The following is a 20,709-nucleotide window of genomic DNA, read 5'->3' as shown; positions in this document are numbered from 1 at the left end:
GATTTTTAATGACCCATCAAGCTTGAGGATTCTCTTTGGAGACTGATGGCTGTTTTATATTGGATTGGCCAAAACGTTGATTCGGATTTTCCTTTGCAGAAAACCGAACGAACTTTTTGGCCAACCCAGTATATCTATATAGGTGTTATTTTGGTAAGCAACCAGATAAAGTCATTGAATAAAATGGAATATGATCATTTATTCTGTTAAACGTTATGCCCCTTCATTCTTCCCGTGTCTTTATCATACAAACATCAACCAACATTAATGTTTACTGAAGAAATGGCAGAAGGTCCAAGGAGATGGGACTTGATTCATACTTTCTAGAGTGAGAGGTGTCTGGGCAGATGAAAGACGTGGGAATGGCCATGAAAGATGCGAAGGAAGAGCAGTGTCTTCATGCTAAGCAGTGTGACAAAGTTTGAAGATTAGCTACATAGAAGAGAGGACCTGTAATGCTTTGGAGAGTTCTCATTCAATTCTGTAAGCAATAGAGGACCATGCTCAGTCAGGAAAAGAAGACAAAGTTATACTTGTTAAATGTCGTTGAAGGTGAGAAAAAAAAAGAAGAGAAGAGGAAATTGCTCATGACACAGCTGGTGTAGGGCTCTATTAAATGAAGAGAAAGGCTGAAATGGACACAAGTCCTAAAAGGAAGGTTGATTTTGCCAAATAGTTATATCATTCCATTCAAAAGAGTTGGAAAAGATGCTTATAGCTGGAGGGATATGGCAGCCTGGCAAGGCTTTATCTCTCCTGAGTATTTTTTTTTTTTTTTTGGTCTGAGTATTTCTTATAACTGATAAAAGGTTTATCTCAAGTGTCCAGTGTGATTTGCAAAAATGTATATAAATAAGCTTCAGGAAATATTTCCTGTCTTTGTTGAAAACAGGTGGGTATTTGAATCTCTCGATAATTAAATGAAGGCTAATCAGTTCTCCTATTTTAATAGCATCCCCTAATCTCTACTATTGAAGACAGACATGTGTCAGGGCTATTTAAAAAATTGTTATTATAAGGAATGTTCTTGCATGTCTGTACTATTTATTTTCATATAATTGATTTTTCTAGTATTCTTTTATTCCTTTCTGGTTCTTGAGTTTTTAATTCTAGAATTATTTTAGTATTATGCCATGTAGAAGCACAGAAGTGTGGCTTGATGGTGCTGCTGACAATTTATATGTCAGGGTGTAACTGCCTGGTATATTCTTTGCTGTTTTGCATTCCTTTGCAAAATATGCCTTTGTTTAGTCTTGAGGGAGTAGTCTTCTCCGATTTTCCATATACTCAGGACATGACGTTTACATAGCTAATGACTGTTCTTCTCTGTATGGAATTCAGATGTTTGCATTTTCACACAGTTTCTCCAATCACCTCTTCATTCCTTTTGCATGCTGCAAGATGTCTAATCTGTGGTGAAGAATGGAGACATATTTTTGTGTAATTTCTAAGAAAAATTACATGGGCTATGACAAGCATATCATGCTTCCTATCCAGTTTACCTCATTTATTTCTAAAATTCTGCAATCTGTTTTTGTATCACATTTAGCATATTATAGAAGGCCTGACTCATTAATTATTATCCTTTGAAGTCATAAGTCCTATTCTAACAGTATGTGTTTGAAGCTAATGTCTCATAAAAACTAAATGTTAAGTATCTTTATAATTTTGTATTATTATCTTCATTACATAAAATAGAAAAGCTTTGATCTACCCTAGGAATTTAAGGTGCTATGTCTGTACACATGATACTTGGATGAATTTTAAACTATTACTTAAATATATGGATGTTTCTGGGCTTCCCTGGTGGCTCAGACTGTAAAGCATCTGCCTGCAATGCAGGAGACCTGGGTTTGATCCCTGGGTCCCTGGGCAAGAAAGATCCCCTGGAGAAGGGAATGGCTACCCACTCCAGTCTTCTTGCCTGCAGAATTCCTCCTGGACAGAGGAGCCTTGTGGGCTATAGTCTGTGGGGTCGCATAGTTGGACACAACTGAATGACTAACATATGGGTGTTTCCAGGCTTCCCTAGTGGCTCAGCTGGTAAAGAATCTGCCTGCAATGTGGGAGACCTGGGTTTGATCCCTGGGTCGGGAAGATCCCCTGGAGAACAGCATAGCAACCCACTCCAGTATTCTTGCCTGGAGAATCCTCATGGACAGAGGAGACTGGTGGGCTGCAGTCCATAGGTCACAAAGATTTGGACATGACTGAGTGACTAAATACACACCCATGGATGTTTTCTGGGGGAAGTAATTGATACCTGTAAAGGCCAGTTTCAGCTTGTCTATTTTAAAGGTTAATTTTTTTTTTTTTTTTTAAAGAAAATGGTCTTTGCAGATTAAAATGTTTGCTATTAAATAAACATGTTCTGTGTGTGTATCTATATTTATATTTCTATCAACTTAACCCTACTGGTATCTGGACTTCTTCTCTTCACCTGACTTAGGTCTTGGTTTTCACCAGGAAACGGTCCTGCTACTTGTTTCCACTTGAAACAATGGTTTGTGCATTATATTAGGACAGTCATGAGGGTTGCAGTGACCCCAGAGGTAATTACTTTCGTCAAAGGCAGTTTAGGAGAATGGTGATAATGAGGGACAGCAACCCCAGCTATGGCAAATGAAGTGGTAGTGACTGTATTTGAACTTTAAATATCCTGGTATCTGTGCTTCTGATCTTCCTATCTGTGCTCCTGCAAGTTCTTAAAACCCTGTGGACAAAGAAGGGTCATTTGGCTTTTTTTTTGGTTTAGTATTAAATGTTTTATTTGCAAACAAATTTACAACTTGTAGTTGACAAATCAAAATTAAAAGATGGATAGTGATTAATTTAGAGTTCAACAACAAAATAGTTGCTCCGTAAATATTCACTAACTGGTGAGAGTGAAAAGAGACTGAAACTGATGTCTCCCGATTCTTTGCCCTGTGACATTTTAACTCCCTCTTTGCATTTTCCTGGTGGCTCAGCTGGTAAAGAATCCACCTGCAATGCGGGAAACCTGGGTTTGATTCCTGGGTCGGGAAGATCTCCTGGAGAAGGGAAAGGCTACCCATACCAGTATTCTGGCCTGGAGAATTCCATGGACTGTTTCGTCCATGGGTTTGCAAAGTCGGACACGACTGGGTGACTCACTTTCACTTTTTTGCATTTCCTAAGGCTAAAAATTCACTATTTTAAGTATGCATCATTTATGCCAAATTTTAAAGTAGTCTTTGGTAGCTCTAAATTGAGAAATGGTCTTTGTTGTTTTGTTGACTATTTCTAATTGTTCAGTTAACTGTACAGTGCATAGTGAAAGGACATTTGCAACCACAGTATGCTAAAGACTTTAATGCTATTGAGCACTATTCTTGACTTACGTCATTTTTATCTCCACAGAGATTGGCCCAGTAACAGTTACCACAGATCCCAAGAAATTTCAATATGAGCTCAGAGAACTCTATGTTCAGGTGAGTGCTTTCTTTTAATTTTATTTCTTTTAGGGGAAAGGAAAATCATGAACTTTTGGCTGATCATCTTCAGTTTTAAGTCTGAAAGTAATAATTCTTAGTTTTTAGATTCCAATACCACTTTTTCTGACTTGAATGATACACATGGAATTGGGACAGATTGGGTTCAAAACACCACCTTCATTTATGCATTGTCTGTAGCTGCTTCCACGCAACAGAGGCAGAGTTCTGTAGTTGTGACAGACTGGCCCACAAAGCCTAAGTGTTTACTGTGTGATGCTTCAGAGAAAAGTTTATTGACTTCTGCTCTAGATGACTTCCAGAGAAGGCAATGGCGACCCACTCCAGTACTCTTGCCTGGAAAATCCCATGGACAGAGAAGCCTGGTAGGCTGCAGTCCATGGGGTCGCTGAGTTGGACAGGACTGAGCGACTTCACTTTCACTTTTCACTTTCAAGCACTGGAGAAGGAAATGCAACCCACTCCAGTGTTCTTGCCTGGAGAATCCCAGGGACGAGGAAGCCTGGTGGGCTGCCATCTATGGGGTCGCGCAGAGTCGGACAGTACTGAAGCGACTTAGCAGCAGCAGCAGCAGCAGCTAGATGACTTCAGTGGTAAATCCGCTTACCAATGTAGGAGACACAGGAGATGTGGGTTCAATCCCCAGGTCAGGAAGACACCCTGGAGTAGAAAGTGGCAACCCACTCCAGTATCCTTGCTTAGAAAATTCCATGGACAGAAGAGCCTGGTGTGCTACAGTCCATGGGGGCTGCAAAAAGTCAGATACAACTGAGCACTAGATGACTCCTTTCGCTGACTCCTTTCACTGTGTCATAAGGAACAGTTAATTTTTTTCCTGTAATCGTTGTGCTATAATTAGGATAACTTAAAAATTCTTTACTCTAAGTCATCTATATAAATGTTTGTAAGCATAGTTTTGTTAGTAGAGTAGATGAATAGTTGGTTGAAATGTTATCCTGAAAAATAGGACTTGGAGATAAGGTTAACATGTACCTTCTCCTCATTCCTCGTAGAGGTCATTTTTCTCAAATCCATTGATTTTTTTTTTTTTTTTTTAATAACTTGCTTCTTTGAGGCTGTTTTACTGTCCTGTCCTCCATGGATGGTCTCTGCTGCAATCACCTATAGGTCTTTTTGGGCACTGCTCATTGAAGCTGTTGGTGACTGGATCACTGGCTACCTGTCCCCTTTAGGGCTGCCATCATTCCAGGGCACCTCCGCAGTGACTGGAATGACCTGTCAGAACCTTCTGCTCTCGGTTCCTGACCTGGTCTTCAGTGACCTTTCCTTTCCTCCGTCTCAGTCTTCTATTCCCGCACACCCTCTGAACCTTGTGTGTTTGTGCTTAGTTGCTCAATCATGTCCAAGTCTTTGTGACCCCTTGGACGATAGCCCACCAGGCTCCTCTGTCCATGGGGATTCCCCAGGCAAAATACCCAATTCATTCTTTTCTCTCAGGTCACTCATTCAAGCTTTTAATCTCCTGCCGCAACCATCTGTCCACCAAGCTTGTTACAGTGTCTTACTGTAACTGCTTCTTCACCCTCATCAAACATTCCAGTCCAGTGATCCCTATCCTGTCTCCCAGGCCTTCGGAGTCTCCTTTTTTCACTTTCTTCCAATCTAGCTCAGAGTCTTGTCATGTCAAAAACACAGCTTTTTTTCTTGTCCATTGCTTTTTTGTTCAAAAGGCAAAACTTCATTCCTGAAGGACCAAAATGACTATGCCAGGTGCCACTGGAGTCTCACGATATGGCAGGTTGATTTCACTATAAATACACAGCCACCTGCTTCCACTGGACTCTCAATACTCCCATGATCCGGTTCTGTTTCTTTGGTCAATTATATCTCCCACGCCTCCCAGTGACAGTTGCAAACTTTAGCTATTCTTCTTAAACCTGTATTCCATTGCCCTTTTCCTATGGACCATTTTCGGCTAATGATCCACTCTGAGCAAGCTGTCTCACTTACTGTTTCACACACAGGCACATTTAAATGGAAGCTCTTGGCTTCCTCATACCTTACGTGTAATCTACATGCATTTGATACCCATCCTATCCACATTCTCTACTTAATCACAACTCCTTGGCTTTCTCAGGATCTTAATGCTCTCACGCTGTTTTTTTTTTTTTTTTTAAACTGCTTTAGGTTTCCCATTTACTTTTTTAAAAAATTGGAGGTCAGTTACTTTACAGTGTTGTGTTTCTGCTGTACAACAACATCAATCAGCTGTACATATACATATATCATCTCTTTTTTTGTTTTTACTTCCTCTTTAGGTCACCCCAGAGTATTGAGTAGGGTTCATGTGCTACAGGAGATTCTCTTTAGTTTATTTATACTATTTTATGCTGCTGCTGCTGCTGCTGAGTCACTTCAGTCATGTCTGACTCTGTGCGAACCCAGAGAAGTGGCCTCTCCCTTCATCTTGAGGCATTCTCTTCCTTTACACATTCTTTCACTTTTCGTCCCACTATTCTTAAGCTTCCTAGGCAGCTCATTCCCCCCAGTTGGCCATTAAATGTTTAGGATCCTAGTAGGTTTGCAAACTGGCCCCATTTATTTGTCTCATTTTTATTTTTTCTCTTTAGGAAAAATCATCCATACACACATAAATACATTTCTAGCCTAGAACTCTCCTCTGAGAATTAGACCCATCAGTCAGTCTCCAGGATGTCACAATGGCACTCCGAAGTGAAACTCACAGATGTTCTCTTTCCACTCCTTCTACTGCTGCTGCTAAGTCACGTCAGTCGTGTCCGACTCTGTGCCACCCCATAGACGTCAGCCCACCGGCTCCCCTGTCCCTGGGATTCTCCAGGCAAGAACCTTGGAGTGGGTTGCCATTTCCTTCTCCAATGCATGAAAGTGAAAAGTGAAAGTGAAGTCGCTCAGTCATGTCTGACTCTTAGCGACCCCATGGACTGCAGCCTACCAGGCTCCTCCGTCCATGGGATTTTCCAGGCAAGAGTACTGGAGTGGGGTGCCATTGCCTTCTCCGCCACTCCTACTAATATGGTTCTAAATCTTGTTCTTTGTCTTCTGTTTGTTATCTTTGTGAATTATGCCTGTAGTATCCTGGTTATTCACCAAAATTCTGAATCATCCTTAATATACACATCTTTTCCCCTCCAAACCATCAATCAAATCTTGGTTTTTTAACTTTCTTAATAATTTTTATATCAATTGACTTTCATTAATTAATATTAGCATGTCATAGTCCCAGTTATTGTATCTTTCAGTTCAGTCTCTCAGTCGTGTCCGACTCTTTGCGACCCCATGAATGGGCAGCACGCCAGGCCTCCCTGTCCATCACCAACTCCTGGAGTTCACTCAAACTCATGTCCATCGAGTCGGTGATGCCATCCAGCCATCTCATCCTCTGTCGTCCCCTTCTCCTCCTGCCCCAAATCCCTCCCAGCATCAGGGTCTTTTCAAATGAGTCATCTCTTCGCATGAGGTGGCCAAAGTATTGGAGTTTCAGCTTTAGTATCAGTCCTTCCAATGAACACCCAGGATTGATCTCCTTTACAATGGACTGGTTGGATCTCCTTGCAGTCCAAGGGACTCTCAAGAGTCTTATCCAACACCACAGTTCAAAAGCATCAATTCTTTGGTGCTCAGCTTTCTTCACAGTCCAACTCTCACATCCATGACCACTGGGAAAACCATAGCCTTGACTGGATGGACCTTTGTTGGCAAAGTAATATCTCTGCTTTTTAATATGCTATCTAGGTTGGTCGTAATTGTCTCTTTAGGCTGAATTAATGCAAAAAAGCTTTTAAGTGATTTCTCTGCTTTTAGTCTTGCTCTGATTTTCCAGGCCTTTCTCTACTCTGACCAGCAGACAAAAGATCTAAAAAAAAGTCTGTCAACATTCCCCTCTAATACCCTGTCCACTCACCTCCTACGCTCACTTCACCCAAGTCTTCCCAAATTCCTGAGTGACCTGAGGCCTGTCTACCTGTCAGCCGTTCCTGGAGCCACTGTCTCCCTTGGGCCTGAGATCTGTTCTAGGGGTCTTGCGTAGAGTCTCCTGTGTCTGGATCCTCACCTGTCTCCCCGTGGGGCCCTTGCATGTGCTGCTCTCCTTGCATGTGTGTGTCTTAGTCACTCAGTCGTGTCCGACTTTTTGTGGCCCCATGGACGGTAGTGCACCAGGCTCCTCTGTCCATGGAATTCTCTAGGCGAATACTGGAGTGGGTTGCCATTTCCTTCTCATCTCTTTGCATAGGAAATTCTTGTTCTTCATCTTGGCCTCATGTCCATGCTTCTTTAATCGAGTTTAAAATCCTGTTTTCAAAATCTCATCTGGAATACCACTTCCTTAGAGAATCCCGTCCTGTCCTCCAGGATTGGTCATATCTCATGGCCTCTTTCTGTCACAAAGTAGTTGGGATTTCATAGTGAAAGATTATGTCTGATTGAGTTAATCACTGAATCCCTTAGTAAAATGCCTGGCATATAGAATGTGCTCATATAGAATGAATGGAAGAATGAATGAAGGAAGGAAGGAACAAACCACCACTGTGTACAAATTAACAGTTCAGATTGGAGTTTGAAGTTTAATACTTTAGTTGGTTTCACTGTCGAGTGCATGACTTCAGTTGGGACTATATATGGTATGAGCATAATTGGGGCACAGGGTGAAAAAACTCAGGAGTTTGGCATTCCAAATATGTATTCCATCGCGATTCTTTCATCGTGCCTGTCTCTATTTTTAAATTGCATGCTAAATTGGATTATGTTTCATAAATGTCTAAGTAGGTTTTTATAGTTATCCCTTGTCTCTTTTTCTCTTTTATTAAATTTTTTCTGATAATGTCTCTCATTAATCCTCTATTTCCTTTCTCATATCATTCTTTTTCAGTCATTATCTCAATACTTATTTACAATTCACTTTTCTATCCCCTGATATAGCAAATTCTTTTCCACTTTGGATGTCCACATTCTTTGAAAGAAAATTTACATAAAAATTTCTATCCAGTATGTGGAACACAGGAATTAAAAATTGTATTACCCTAATTGTTTATATTTTTATATTCTCGTGTTTTATCATGAACTCCTGAGTGCAAGAGCCTTACAGCTCTCATTGAGCCTCTGGTCTACCATGGGATGAATCAGTGTCTGCAGGAGAGTGGACTTAAATAGCTATTGAATAAATGAATGTCATACGAGCGTAAATTCTTTTAAAAATGTATATGTAACAGTGAAACTATATAAAATACAATACAAACTTTACCTGATGGTACAAAAGATACTTAAAAATCTAATTATCACTTTTTGTAATATAAAGATTCGGTATGGCCATGTAATGGAGGTTTCTAGCTGAAAGAATGTTTGGAAGAGATTTACTGCATTCATTTCTTTTCCCCTCTGCAAGAATTCATCTGGGATATATTCTTAGAAAGCTGGCCAGAATGCAAATGCCTACATTCTCATTGAGACCTGGCACTTCCTCATTTCCTGCCTCTCCCCTTCTTTTGTTCTAAGGGATCTTCAGATCCTCCTTGCTCCGTTTGTCTCCAGGGTGGAGGGTCATGGTCCTTAATCGTACTCCATTGATTCCCTTCCCAGAGCCCTCCTCAGCCAACCTCTGGAACTGAACTTGATACAGATACTCTGTAGAGTCATAATGTCTCTGTTCAAGAAAATAATCTTTCTTCCTTCCCTGGAATGAAAGCTGGTGTCCATTTCTCTGGAGATTTCCTCTGTACTGGCTGCATCTTAAGGATTTATTTTTACATTGTCTTGAGATACAAGAGGATGCTTAATTAGAACAACTAGCCAGGGATGGAATCAAATATTTACTTTTTCTCTTCATTCAAAATTGGACACTGTTATAAGCATTGGGGATACCATGGAAGTATTTTTATTTTCAAAGTTTCTGGTGAATTATTCCTTTTTTAATCAGTGGCAAAAATTTTCATCAAGTAAAGGTCAAATATGAAGACACTAAGCTATATCATTACTTAACCCTGACCTATAGAATGTATTTTGTTTTCTCTTCAGTGTTTGCTTAGAGAATATTTTATTTCATAACCCACTCTGAGAAACTAAAATTCAGGAATTTCATAAAATTTTAGTATGGTACTAAAATTTGTGTGTGTGTGTGTGTGTGTAATTTCCAGATCCTTTTTTGATTCCTCTTCTAATATTTTTAGTAACTCCTCCCAAATCACTGATATGAAGAGCAACAAGGATGGCTGTTTTATTACAATTAACTTGGATTTTTTTTTTTAGAAAAGAAACCTTTGAAAATATTCCTTTCATATTTGTTTTGAAAACAAGAAAAGGAAATGCAGTTTGAAGTAAATTAAATAATTGCCCATTAACTTTTCACCAGACTCAGCTATTTTTCTTGTAGAGGTAATTAACTTGAGGAAAAAGCAATTTAAAATTTTACAAGAAAAATGTAAGAGAAATCACTAAACTTAAACCATTAAATGTATAACATTAATTTCATTTTCATGCATCTTCTTTCATTTGGGATACAGAAAAGTAGCGTGTACAGAAAGCATCTGAGGTTTCTCTCTGGGGAAAAGAAGGGACGATAAATGACAACAATGGTATTCAAATCACACAGTGCTTTGAGAATTAATATCCTTGTGAATATGCATTGCAAAGTCTTGTCTCAGGTCACATTCTTTATAAGAAGCTATAAAGCTTGTTGATTTTTAGAAAACGATGTTGACAATGATATGCCTTTTTTTTTTGCATTACGAAGTTTATTTTTTTTCCTGTATAATTTCTTTTTTTTCTTTTATTTATGTATTTATTTTAATTGGAGGCTAATTACTTTACAATATTGTAGTGGTTTTTGCCATACATGAATCAGCCATGTGTGTACATGTGTCCCCCATGCTGAATCCCCCTCCCAACTCCCTTCCCATCCCATCCTTCAGGGTCATCCCAGTGCACGAGCCCTGAGCACCCTTTTCCATGAATCGAACCTGGACTGACGATCTGTTCCACATATGATAGTACACATGTTTCAATGCTATTCTGTCAAATCATCCCACCCCCACCTTCTCCCACAGAGTCCAAAAGTCTGTTCTTTACATCTGTGTCTCTTTTGCTGTCTCTCATACAGGGTCATTGTTACCATCTTTCTAAATTCCATATATATATGTGTTAATATACTGTATTGGTGTTTTTCTTTCTGACTTACTTTGGCTCCAGTTTCATCCACCTCATTAGAACTGATTCAAATGCATTCTTTTAATAGCTGAGAAATATTCCATTGTGTATATGTACTACAGCTTTCTTATCCATTCGTCTGCCAGTGGACATCTGGGTTGTTTCCATGTCCTGGCTATTGTAAACAGTGCTGCAATGAACATTGGGGTACACGTGTCTCCTTCAATCCTGGTTTCCTTGGTGTGTATGCCCAGCAGTGGGATTGCTGGGTTGTATGGCAGTTCTATTTCCAGTTTTTTAAGGAATCTTCACACTGTTCTCCATAATGGCTGTACTAGTTTGCATTCCTACCAACAGTGTAAGAGGGTTCCCTTTTCTCTGCACCCTCTGCAGCATTTGTTTGTAGACTTTTTGATAGCAGCTATTCTGACTGGTGTGAGATGGTACCTCTTTGTGGTTTTGATTTTCATTTCTCTGATAATGAGTGATACTGAGCATCTTTTCATGTGTTTATTAGTCATCCATATGTCTTCTTTGGAGAAATATCTGTTTAGTTCTTCGGCTTATTTTTGGATTGCGTCATTTATTTTTCTGGAATTGAGCTTCATGAGATGCTTGTATATTTTCGAGATTAATTCTTTGTCAGTTGCTTCATTTGCTATTATTTTCTCCCATTTTGAAGGCTGTCTTTTCACCTTGCTTATAGTTTCCTTCATTGTACAAAAGCTTTTAAGTTTAATTAGGTCTCATTTGTTTATTTTTGCTTTTATTTCCAATATTCTGGGAGGTGGATCATAGAGGATCCTGCTGTGATTTATGTCAGAGTGTTTTGCCTATGTTGTCCTCTAGGAGTTTTATAGTTTCTGGTCTTACATTTAGATCTTTAATCCATTTTGAGTTTATTTTTGTGTATGGTGTTAGAAAGTGTTCTAGTTTCATTCTTTTACAAGTGGTTGACCAGTTTTCCCAGCACCACTTGTTAAAGAGATTGTCTTTTCTCCATTGTATATTCTTGCCTCCTTTGTCAAAGATAAGGTGTCCACAGGTGTATGAATTTATCTGGGCTTTCTATTTTGTTCCATTGATCTATATTTCTGTCTTTGTGCCAGTACCATTCTGTCTTGATGACTGTGGCTTTGTAGTATAGTCCAAAGTCAGGCAGGTCAATTCCTCCAATTCCATTCTTCTTTCTCAAGATTGCTTTGGCTATTTGAAGTTTTTTGTATTTCCATACAAATTGTGAAATTATTTGTTCTAGCTTTGTGAAAAATACCGTTGGTAGCTTGATAGGGATTGCATTGAATCTATAGATTACTTTGGGCAGTATACTCATTTTCACTATATTGGTTCTTCCAATCCATGAACATGGTATATTTCTCCATCTATTTGTGTCATCTTTGATTTCTTTCATCAGTGTTTTATAGTTTTCCATATATAGGTCTTTTGTTTCTTTAGGTAGATTTATTCCTAAGTATTTTATTCTTTTCATTGCAGTGGTGAATGGAACTGTTTCCTTAATTTCTCTTTCTGTTTTCTCATTGTTAGTGTATAGGAATGCAAGGGATTTCTGTGTGTTAATTTTATATCCTGCAACTTTACTATATTCACTGATTAGCTCTAGTAATTTTCTGGTAGAGTCTTTAGGGTTTTCTATGTAGAGGATCATACCATCTGCAAACAGTGAGAGTTTTACTTCTTTTCCAATCTGGATTTCTTTTATTTCTTTTTCTTTTCTGATTGCTGTGGCTAAAACTTCCAAAACTATGTTGAATAGTAGTGGTGAGAATGGGCACCCTTGTCTTGTTTCTGACTTTAGGGGAAATGCTTTCAATTTTTCACCATTGAGGATAATGTTTGCTGTGGGTTTATCATATATGGCTTTTATTATGTTGAGCTGTGCTCCTTCTATGCCGGCTTTCCTCAGGGTTTTTATCATAAATGGATGTTGAATTTTGTCAAAGGTTTTCTCTGCATCTATTGAGATAATCATATAGTTTTATCTTTCAATTTGTTAATGTGGTGTATCACATTGGATAATGATATGCTTTCAATGGTACTCTTTTATTCAAATATTTTATAGAGAAAAAAGCATATTAGTCAAACATTTGAAATGTAAAAAAGTAAGATATTTCTACTATTGATCCCCAGAATTGAAATGCTTCACATAAAATTAATTTTTCTTCGAGAAGTCTTTTAATAAAATTGACCATCAAATTTTTTTGATGTCAAACAAATTTCAGTTCTTTTTTTTTTTTTAATAACTTGGGAAGCCCACTAAGGTTTACCTTTACTATGTCAACATTTTTAGTGTTAAATATGAAGACTCTTGGACTTCCCAGGTGGTGCTAGTGGTTAAGAATCCTCTGTCAGTGCAGGAGATGCAAGAGATGAGTGTGCACCGTGGGTTGGGAAGATTCCCTTGAGTAGAAAGTAGCATTCCACTCTAGTGTTCTTGCCTGGAAAATCCCATGCACAGAGGAGCCTGGTGGGGTCCACCTGGAAAATTCCATGGGCCCACAAAGAGTTGGACATGACTGAGTGACTGAGCACAGCACCATGGAGGCCCCTGGTGTTTTTATATTTTTCTCCTTAAGAGAAAAGCAGATTGAATCTACTTGCACAACTAATCTGTGCTAAATACCCATTATAAATGTACTGTATGAATTGTATTAAATGTTCCTACCTCTCAGTTTCTTTCCAAAAAAAACAAAGTAAAGTTGACCTTAATATAAGCAAGAATAAGTAAAAATATGTGAACTAGCTTGTCACACAGAAACAAGATAGAGTTATGAATTAGGGCTCGATACAATTATTGTCATTCTTTAACTGGAACAGAAGAGTAAATAGACAAACTAAAGTTAAGGGAAAAAATATTTTACTATAATATAGGAACAGTTGATGTTAAAATTAACTGCCAACAGAGACTATGAAAAACCATGGCCAGATAGGCAAAAACTGTTAAAACTGAGGATGAGATAATGCTGGTTTATGATGCCAATTCAGTATACATTTTATTTAATCTCAGGTATTCCAAATCATGCTACTATGTAGAAGTGTCCTTTTCATTTCTAAATTTATAGAAGTCTTCTATATGAATTTAAAAAGCAAAACTGATATATAACCAAAAATTTAAGAAAGTGAAAAGAAATTGACTAGAACCAGAAGAGGGAAAGGATCATATGTTAGCATAGATATAACGTGGGCTTCCTGATGGCTCACTGGGTAAAGATTCCTCCTGTAATGCAGGAGCCTCAGGGGACACAGGTTCAATCCCTGGTCAGAAAGATCCCCTGGAGAAGGGAATGGCAAACAACTCCAGTATGCTTGCCTGTAAAATCCCATGGACAAGGGAGCCTGGCAGACTACAGTCCACTGGGTATCACAAAGAATCAGACATAACTGAGTGCATACACACACACATGGATATAATGTAGAGTTATAAAAGGTGTGATTTTTATGTTTGGTGTTGGGTGTGATTCCACTGAAGAAAGCAGTTTCAATTTCCACTTAAGTTTTCTTAATATGCATTTCTTATAAATGCATATTTATCAGTGTATATATACACACTTTTACAGGAGGAATGATGTGTTTCATTTAGGGAAGAAAGTGACAGGAGGCAAATGCATGCAACTCACGATATGTGTAAAAGCTACAAGAATAGTAGAACAGCATCTGATTGAAAGTAAGGGCTTGATAAATGTTAGCTATTGTTGCTACTCTTACTACTACTGTCTCTGGTACTCCAGTAATCTTTTAGAAAAGATAGTCATCAAGTAATTCTACTGTAAATGGACAGCAGTTATCCAAGTAATTCTACCATAAATATAAATATACTTCATTAGGAGATCCACACCATTCTTGTCCACACAGTTATCTAAGTAATTAGATAAATAAATAAATAATAAAATAAATAAATAAAAATAAATAAATAAATAAAATAAATAAAATAACCACACAGTTATCTAAGTAATTCCACCATGAAGGGACAACAGTTATTATCCAAGTGATTCCACCATGAAGGGACAACAGTTATGGAACATGTGCCTTGTGAAAGATTTTACATGTGTTTTATTAAAGTCACCTTCTCAATTCAAACCCACACAACTATTAATCTTCCTTTTTACAAATTCAGAGACTCAGACTTTGAGGTATTAGATAACATGTTTTCCTCAGGTCGTCAGACTGGCAAGTAGCAAGAGCAGTTTCAAAAGTGGAAGTGTTTAATGTCCGAGTCAGTGTCCTTTCTCACTTTGCTACTTTCCTTTTAAATATTGGTGTAAGTAACCTTAGTAAGCTAATCAAATTAACATTTATTTATTTCATTTCTCTTTGTATTTTACTTCAAAGTAGGAAAGTAGAGAATTAAAGACAGATGTAGGTGCAGGACTGCCTCATTCTCAATGAAACAGTTTTACCTAAAGAAAATAAAATTCCTCTTCTACATCAGTCACTTTGAGTAATTGGCTCACCTAAAGTTACTGAGCAGCAAATGACACAGTTAACTGTAAATTGAAAATCACTTCCTTTGCTCAGCATGTTTTCTTGCTACTTAATGTGGTAAGCTTATTTAAGTGGAACCTCACAGTCATCTTGGAGAGACACAAGAGCAGAGTGCATTTTAAGAGATTGAAAGGTAATGTTTATACTGCGGTTGTGTTCATAGCTGGTTTTGATCATTTTTATTGTTAGAGTTAGGCTTCTTTGGGGCTGATTGAAGCATCTATTAAAACTTTAGTTTGTTGCTGGAGTTTTCTGTTAGAGGACTAAATTTTCTGAGGGACAAACAATCCTATATCTCTAGGAAGTAGGATGTGGGCTAAAGATGGGCACTGAGTGAGAATAATTGGCTCTTTCTAGACTTCCATCCTAGTACCCTGTCCAGAAGCAAATAGCTAGCTGATTTCTTAATGATCTTTTGCATGAACTTCAAAGGACAAGAGAGTATAGAAGGGTGTTCTGACTGTTGGATTGCATTTTCAAAGCAGAATATGCAGATGCTTAGCATGGGTTGGGGGTGGATTGCAATGGGGCATTTCTTGATGTTCTTTTGGGAGTGTGCATGTAAGGATACATTCTTAAGTGTAAATGCATGAGTCATTGTGGAGTAAAATAAATACATGTGAAAAAATAACATTTTTAAGAAGAGTCTACTGACCTGTGATGCCTGGATTTATTCCATTCATGCTATTAAGCCAACCAAAGGATTGTTCTATTCCCCACAATAAGTACTGTACCTGATTTTGTCTCTTTTGAGGTGATGGTAAGGATGGAGGAAAAAATGTTTTTTCTTGGGAGAATTTTGTTTAATCTAAAGCCTAGACTCCTAGAGAAAAAACTATAAACCTCACTTTCAACAAAATGGAAAATTAAAGATTTTTAAAGTAAAAATTAATTTCTTTAATCAAATTAAGGAGTTAATCTTCTCAATCCAACTTGATCAGAAGCAGTTCTCAAGAAGCCATCTTTTTTCTTCTTAGGTCTTGAAAAAGTCTCAAGAATTGTGGAATCTTGGTTTCGGTATTGACTTTGAGTATTATTTGCTCAGTTAACCCGTCAGTTGTTGGGAGCCCTTCCAGACACATATCAGTACCCCAGGCATCTCTAACATCAGGTAGAGATTTGATAGCACTGGCCTGTCTCACCAGACAATACCTGGGCCTTCTGTGTGCAGTGTCTGGGACCCTCTGTTGGTGTTCGAGGCTGATATGGACTTTCTTGGGCAGGCATATCCCACTGTTGATTACTGGTCCAGTCACCAGCTAAGTCCCTCAGGTTTCCATATATAAATTTTAAACTAAGTCTCCATTCTTCTATATTCATGTTGATTTAAAGAAAAAAAACTCCCCAGGTAGCTACTGTCTATATGTATTAGTCTCGTCCTTTGAGATGATGTAGCTCTTAGTTAACCAGTCTTGCTTAGTGACTACTTACTAGTTCTAAGAATAATGACTTGTCTATCTCAACTTCCATATAAATGCAATGTTCATACATTATAATGATTTTATTAATAAAAGTATATTCTATTGATAATTTTTTGTCCAGACCTAATATACACAGTAGAAATATATTTTTATCACCTTAAGTAAAAAGAATCACAACAGTACAACTTCCTCAGTTACTCAGAAACAAAGGTAATGTCAGTTATGCTGGAAACATAAAATCCACATGTGAATGTTGGAACAGAAAGGAAGAGAAAGATTTTAGTGGGCAAGGAGAGCCTGAGGAATTCAGAGGAACGGTAGAGAAAAGTGAAACTGAAGTGGCTCAGTCGTGTCCGACTCTTTGTGTCCCCATGGACTGTAGCATCCGTCCATGGCTCCTCCATCCATGGGATTTTCAAGGCAAGAGTACTGGAGTGGGTTGCCATTTCCTTCTCCAGGGGATCTTCCCAACCCAGGGATCGAACTTGGGTCTCCCACATTGTAGGCAGAAGCTCTCACCGTCTGAGCCACCAGGGCAGTCCAAAGGTAGAGAAGGGTCATAGCAGAGAGAAGACAGGGAGAAAGAAAGCCTTCCTGAGGAAGTGTGAGCAAGGTGAAAGCTTAGTCCTCAGATAAGCAAAGATGATTAGCTACAGTGACCTCTTTGCTGGTGCCCTTGTCCTCCCTTGGCTCCTTCTCACTGAGCAAACAGGAGAGCCATCTGATAGGAGACCAGTGTGTGGATGCTTAGTCACTCAGTTTTGTCTGACTCTGTCACATCATGGACTGTAGTCTGCCAGGCTCCTCAGTTCTTGGGATTTTCCAGGCAAAAATACTGGAAAGGGTAGCCTTTCCCTTCTCCAGTGGATCTTCTTGACCCAGGAATGGAACCGGTATCTCCTGCAATGACAGGTGGATGCCTTACCACTGAAGCTGCCTGGGATGTCCTGTTCCAACCAGGAACCAGGGCAGTGTCTTAATCTGATGGGAAAAGAAAAAGGTCCCAATAGAAAGGTACAGAATGCTTGAAAAAGGATAGACTTCTCTAAGTATCAGGGAAGAGGAGAATTACTGAAGTGTATTCTGAGAATTCCAAGGTATCATTTTTGTAGTTTTCCATTTTCGCCTAGAGTTAACCCTGAACACATCTATATGTCTTCTGATCATGAGAAGCTCTATGGTGGTATTTTTGTTGTGCTTGGTTATTTACATGCTGTTTTCCTCTCGAAACAACCATGTGTGTCACGCTGAGTCACTTCAGTCATGTCTGACTCTCTGCAACCCCATGGATTATAGCCCACCAGGCTCCCCTGTCCATGGGATTCTGGAGTCGGTTGCCGTGTTCTCCTCCAGGGGATCTTCCCAATCCAAGGATTGAACTCAGGCCTCTTATGTCTCCTGCATTGGCAGGCAGGTTCTTTACCACTAGTGCCGCCTGGGAAGACGTGGAAGGACCGTGGTCTATTATAATTCATGTACATTATGCAGCTTTTGAAATATTTTAAAGTATGAAGGCACAGTATTTTCTGACTTATTAATCAAGTGCCTGGCATATACATTCTTTTAACATTTTTTTAAATTTATTTTTAATTGGAGGTGATAAGTGCTTTACAATGTATTGATTTCTGCCATACCACAACACGAATCAGCCATTAGTACGCATATATTTCCTCCTTTTTGAGCCTCACCCCCCACTCCCCTATCCCACCCCTCTGGGTCATCACAGAGCCCCAGGCTGCGCTCCCTGTGTTATAGGGAACTTCATACTAGTTATCTGTTTTACACATACTGGTGTAGCTATTTCAGTGCTACTCTCTCGATTCATCCCACCCTCTCCTTCCCCCTCTTGTCCACAAGCCTGTTCTCTACGTCTGTGTCTCTATTCCTGCCCCGCAAATAGGTTCATTAATACCATTTTTTTAGATTCCATATATATGCATTAATATTGTTTCAATGCAAGTGAACTGAATATCCTCTTAAGGCTCAACATGAAATAAATTCCAATAAATGGAAAGGTCAGTTTCAGAAGAGTTAGACCCTTACTACTGATAAGTGATAACCTGAAAGCCTGGAAACGGTTGTTGTTGTTAAGCTTCAGCGTTCCTGGAACTGAGGTCAGCAGTTCTTTGATGCCTTGGTTTGGATTCCATCTTCTTCAGCCTAGTAAAGGCAGCATGGTGGACTGCCTGGAATGTGGCATCTTCTTTTTTTGATTATGGGGATTTGAAGTCTGGACTCTGAAATATTCTGTCTCTTAGTACATCCCTGCCATATTTTCTACAAGTGATGAAGACCAAATGTCACTGATGCATTAGGATTCTACAGTCATTCTGATTTATTTCATACTTGCTTGGAAGCAACTTTAAATTCAATTCAATGTAATTTAATGGTTTCCACATGTACATACTGTTTTCTTGGTTATAGAATCACACGACTGTATTTTTAGAAAGTGAACTGAGGGTTGTAAACTTTTGTACAGTTTATAACGGAGTTTCATTCCAAAATTTTATACATAAAGGGAAAATTGTGCAAATAAGACATTCAAAACCACGGGTGTTCCATGTGAAAGGAATACAATTGCACTCTGAAACTAGGCTTAGTAAATGGTAGCCATGTTAGAATAAGGGTCAATGTTGTAATGCCAACGGGCAGTCTTTTGGACTCAGAAATGAACCTGCCAAAAATGTTTCATTTTTTTGGTTGCTTAGAGTTAGGCGTAACTGGAAAACAATTGGTACAAGCACTAATCCATTGAAAATAGATGATGAGAATAGAATTGAAATGGTCTGGAAGAGAAATAATAAGGCATAGGCAAAGGCCCGCTTTGAGATTAATCTTCTTCCTTCTCTGATCCTTTGTTTGATGAGTAATTTTCCCATTAGGTTTTGGGCAGAGACTTGATTTTTCTTTAATGCCTGTCAGGGTTTAAAGGTTCAGTTTATTCCAGTACTACTTCCCCACTGTTTTGTATTTAGAAAAGACTACATGGTAATCTGTTTTATTACTCCCTTGACTGATAGGATTTCTGTTCATTTTTATTTAATCTTTTTTGACAATAATTTATTTTCTGAACATAATTATCACTGTATTTCTGAAGTTACAGTTTTCTTTTCCCCTTTGATCTCAAGAGCAGTTTCCCGTGGAAGGTCGCATGCTTCTGATGTTTTTTTCTCTCTTTGTGTCTTTGGCAACGTGATCAATTGTAGCCATCAGTAGAATTATAAAGACAAAATGATGAATGAACCTACTAATACAAATCAGTTATGTGTCAGAGTTTAAATAAAAACACAACCTTAACAGAGTCAGGCCCTTCTTACATATATTTAGGGAATTACACAATTCAACACATTATGCAACTTTATATCATCACAGCTTTCATTTTCATGTATGTTTACAGGTTTATATGTGATACATATACATTGCTGTGTTTGTTTTTATATATAAATATAAAATTTGACCTTATGATGTTGGGAAGCGGGTAGAGGGTGGCAGGGAGGGAGGGGGAGAGAGAAAATGGGGGGAAGGCAATCGATTTAGGGGAGTTAGTTCTACATACTACAATGCATATTCATATATGTATTGCTTAGTTAAAGAGCAGCTTTTGGCACTTGCATTCTTAGGAGAATTAGCTCTGGAATTTTATTACTTGAATTCCCAGGGATGGCAGAGCCTGGTGGGCTGCCGTCTATGGGGTCGCACAGAGTCGGACACGACTGAAGTGACTTAGCAGTAGCAGTAGCAGGCCTGGGTAAGCTCAGACTGAATACAGCAAGTAAGTATGTGTGGTTTCTGTCAAGATTGCTTTGTACAGTCTCATTCACCCATTTAGCCACTACTCATTTGTTTATCCACTCATTCATCAAGCAACAGTGGAATACTGAGCTCCCCTTGAAGCAGTGATCTAGTGGGAGGAAGCAGATAGATTATAAATACAAGTCAGCGAATGTTGTAATAGAAGAAAGCACAATATTCTGTGAGCATCAGGAGAACACGAATCTTTCTTCTGCTGCTTTTTCAGTGGTTCTGATAAGACACTTGCAGTCACGGAAGTTGATGAAGGAAACTAAATGCCTCAGTGGAGTCTGTGTAGACTCTCAGGCCAGGCAAAATTGAGTTCAAATCCCTGTTCTTTTAGTTACTGATTGTGTGATTCTGGGAGAGGGGTTTTTAAGATT

General features: G+C 38.7%; 1 protein-coding gene across 3 annotated transcripts in view; it reads left to right on the top strand.

Annotated features, from left to right (window-relative positions):
* Positions 1-20,709, top strand: part of HMCN1 (hemicentin 1) — a 538,357-nt gene that overhangs the window by 118,015 nt on the left and 399,633 nt on the right. For all 3 annotated transcript variants that reach the window (XM_070384783.1, XM_070384782.1, XM_070384785.1), the window contains exon 2: positions 3,382-3,452. In XM_070384783.1, coding sequence (XP_070240884.1) covers positions 3,382-3,452 — 71 coding nt within the window. The remainder of the gene's footprint in view (positions 1-3,381; positions 3,453-20,709) is intronic.

The sequence above is a fragment of the Bos mutus genome, chromosome 16, assembly GCF_027580195.1.
Source record: "Bos mutus isolate GX-2022 chromosome 16, NWIPB_WYAK_1.1, whole genome shotgun sequence".
NCBI classification, from domain to species: Eukaryota; Metazoa; Chordata; class Mammalia; order Artiodactyla; family Bovidae; genus Bos; species Bos mutus.
This window is presented reverse-complemented; position numbering and strand designations above follow the sequence as displayed.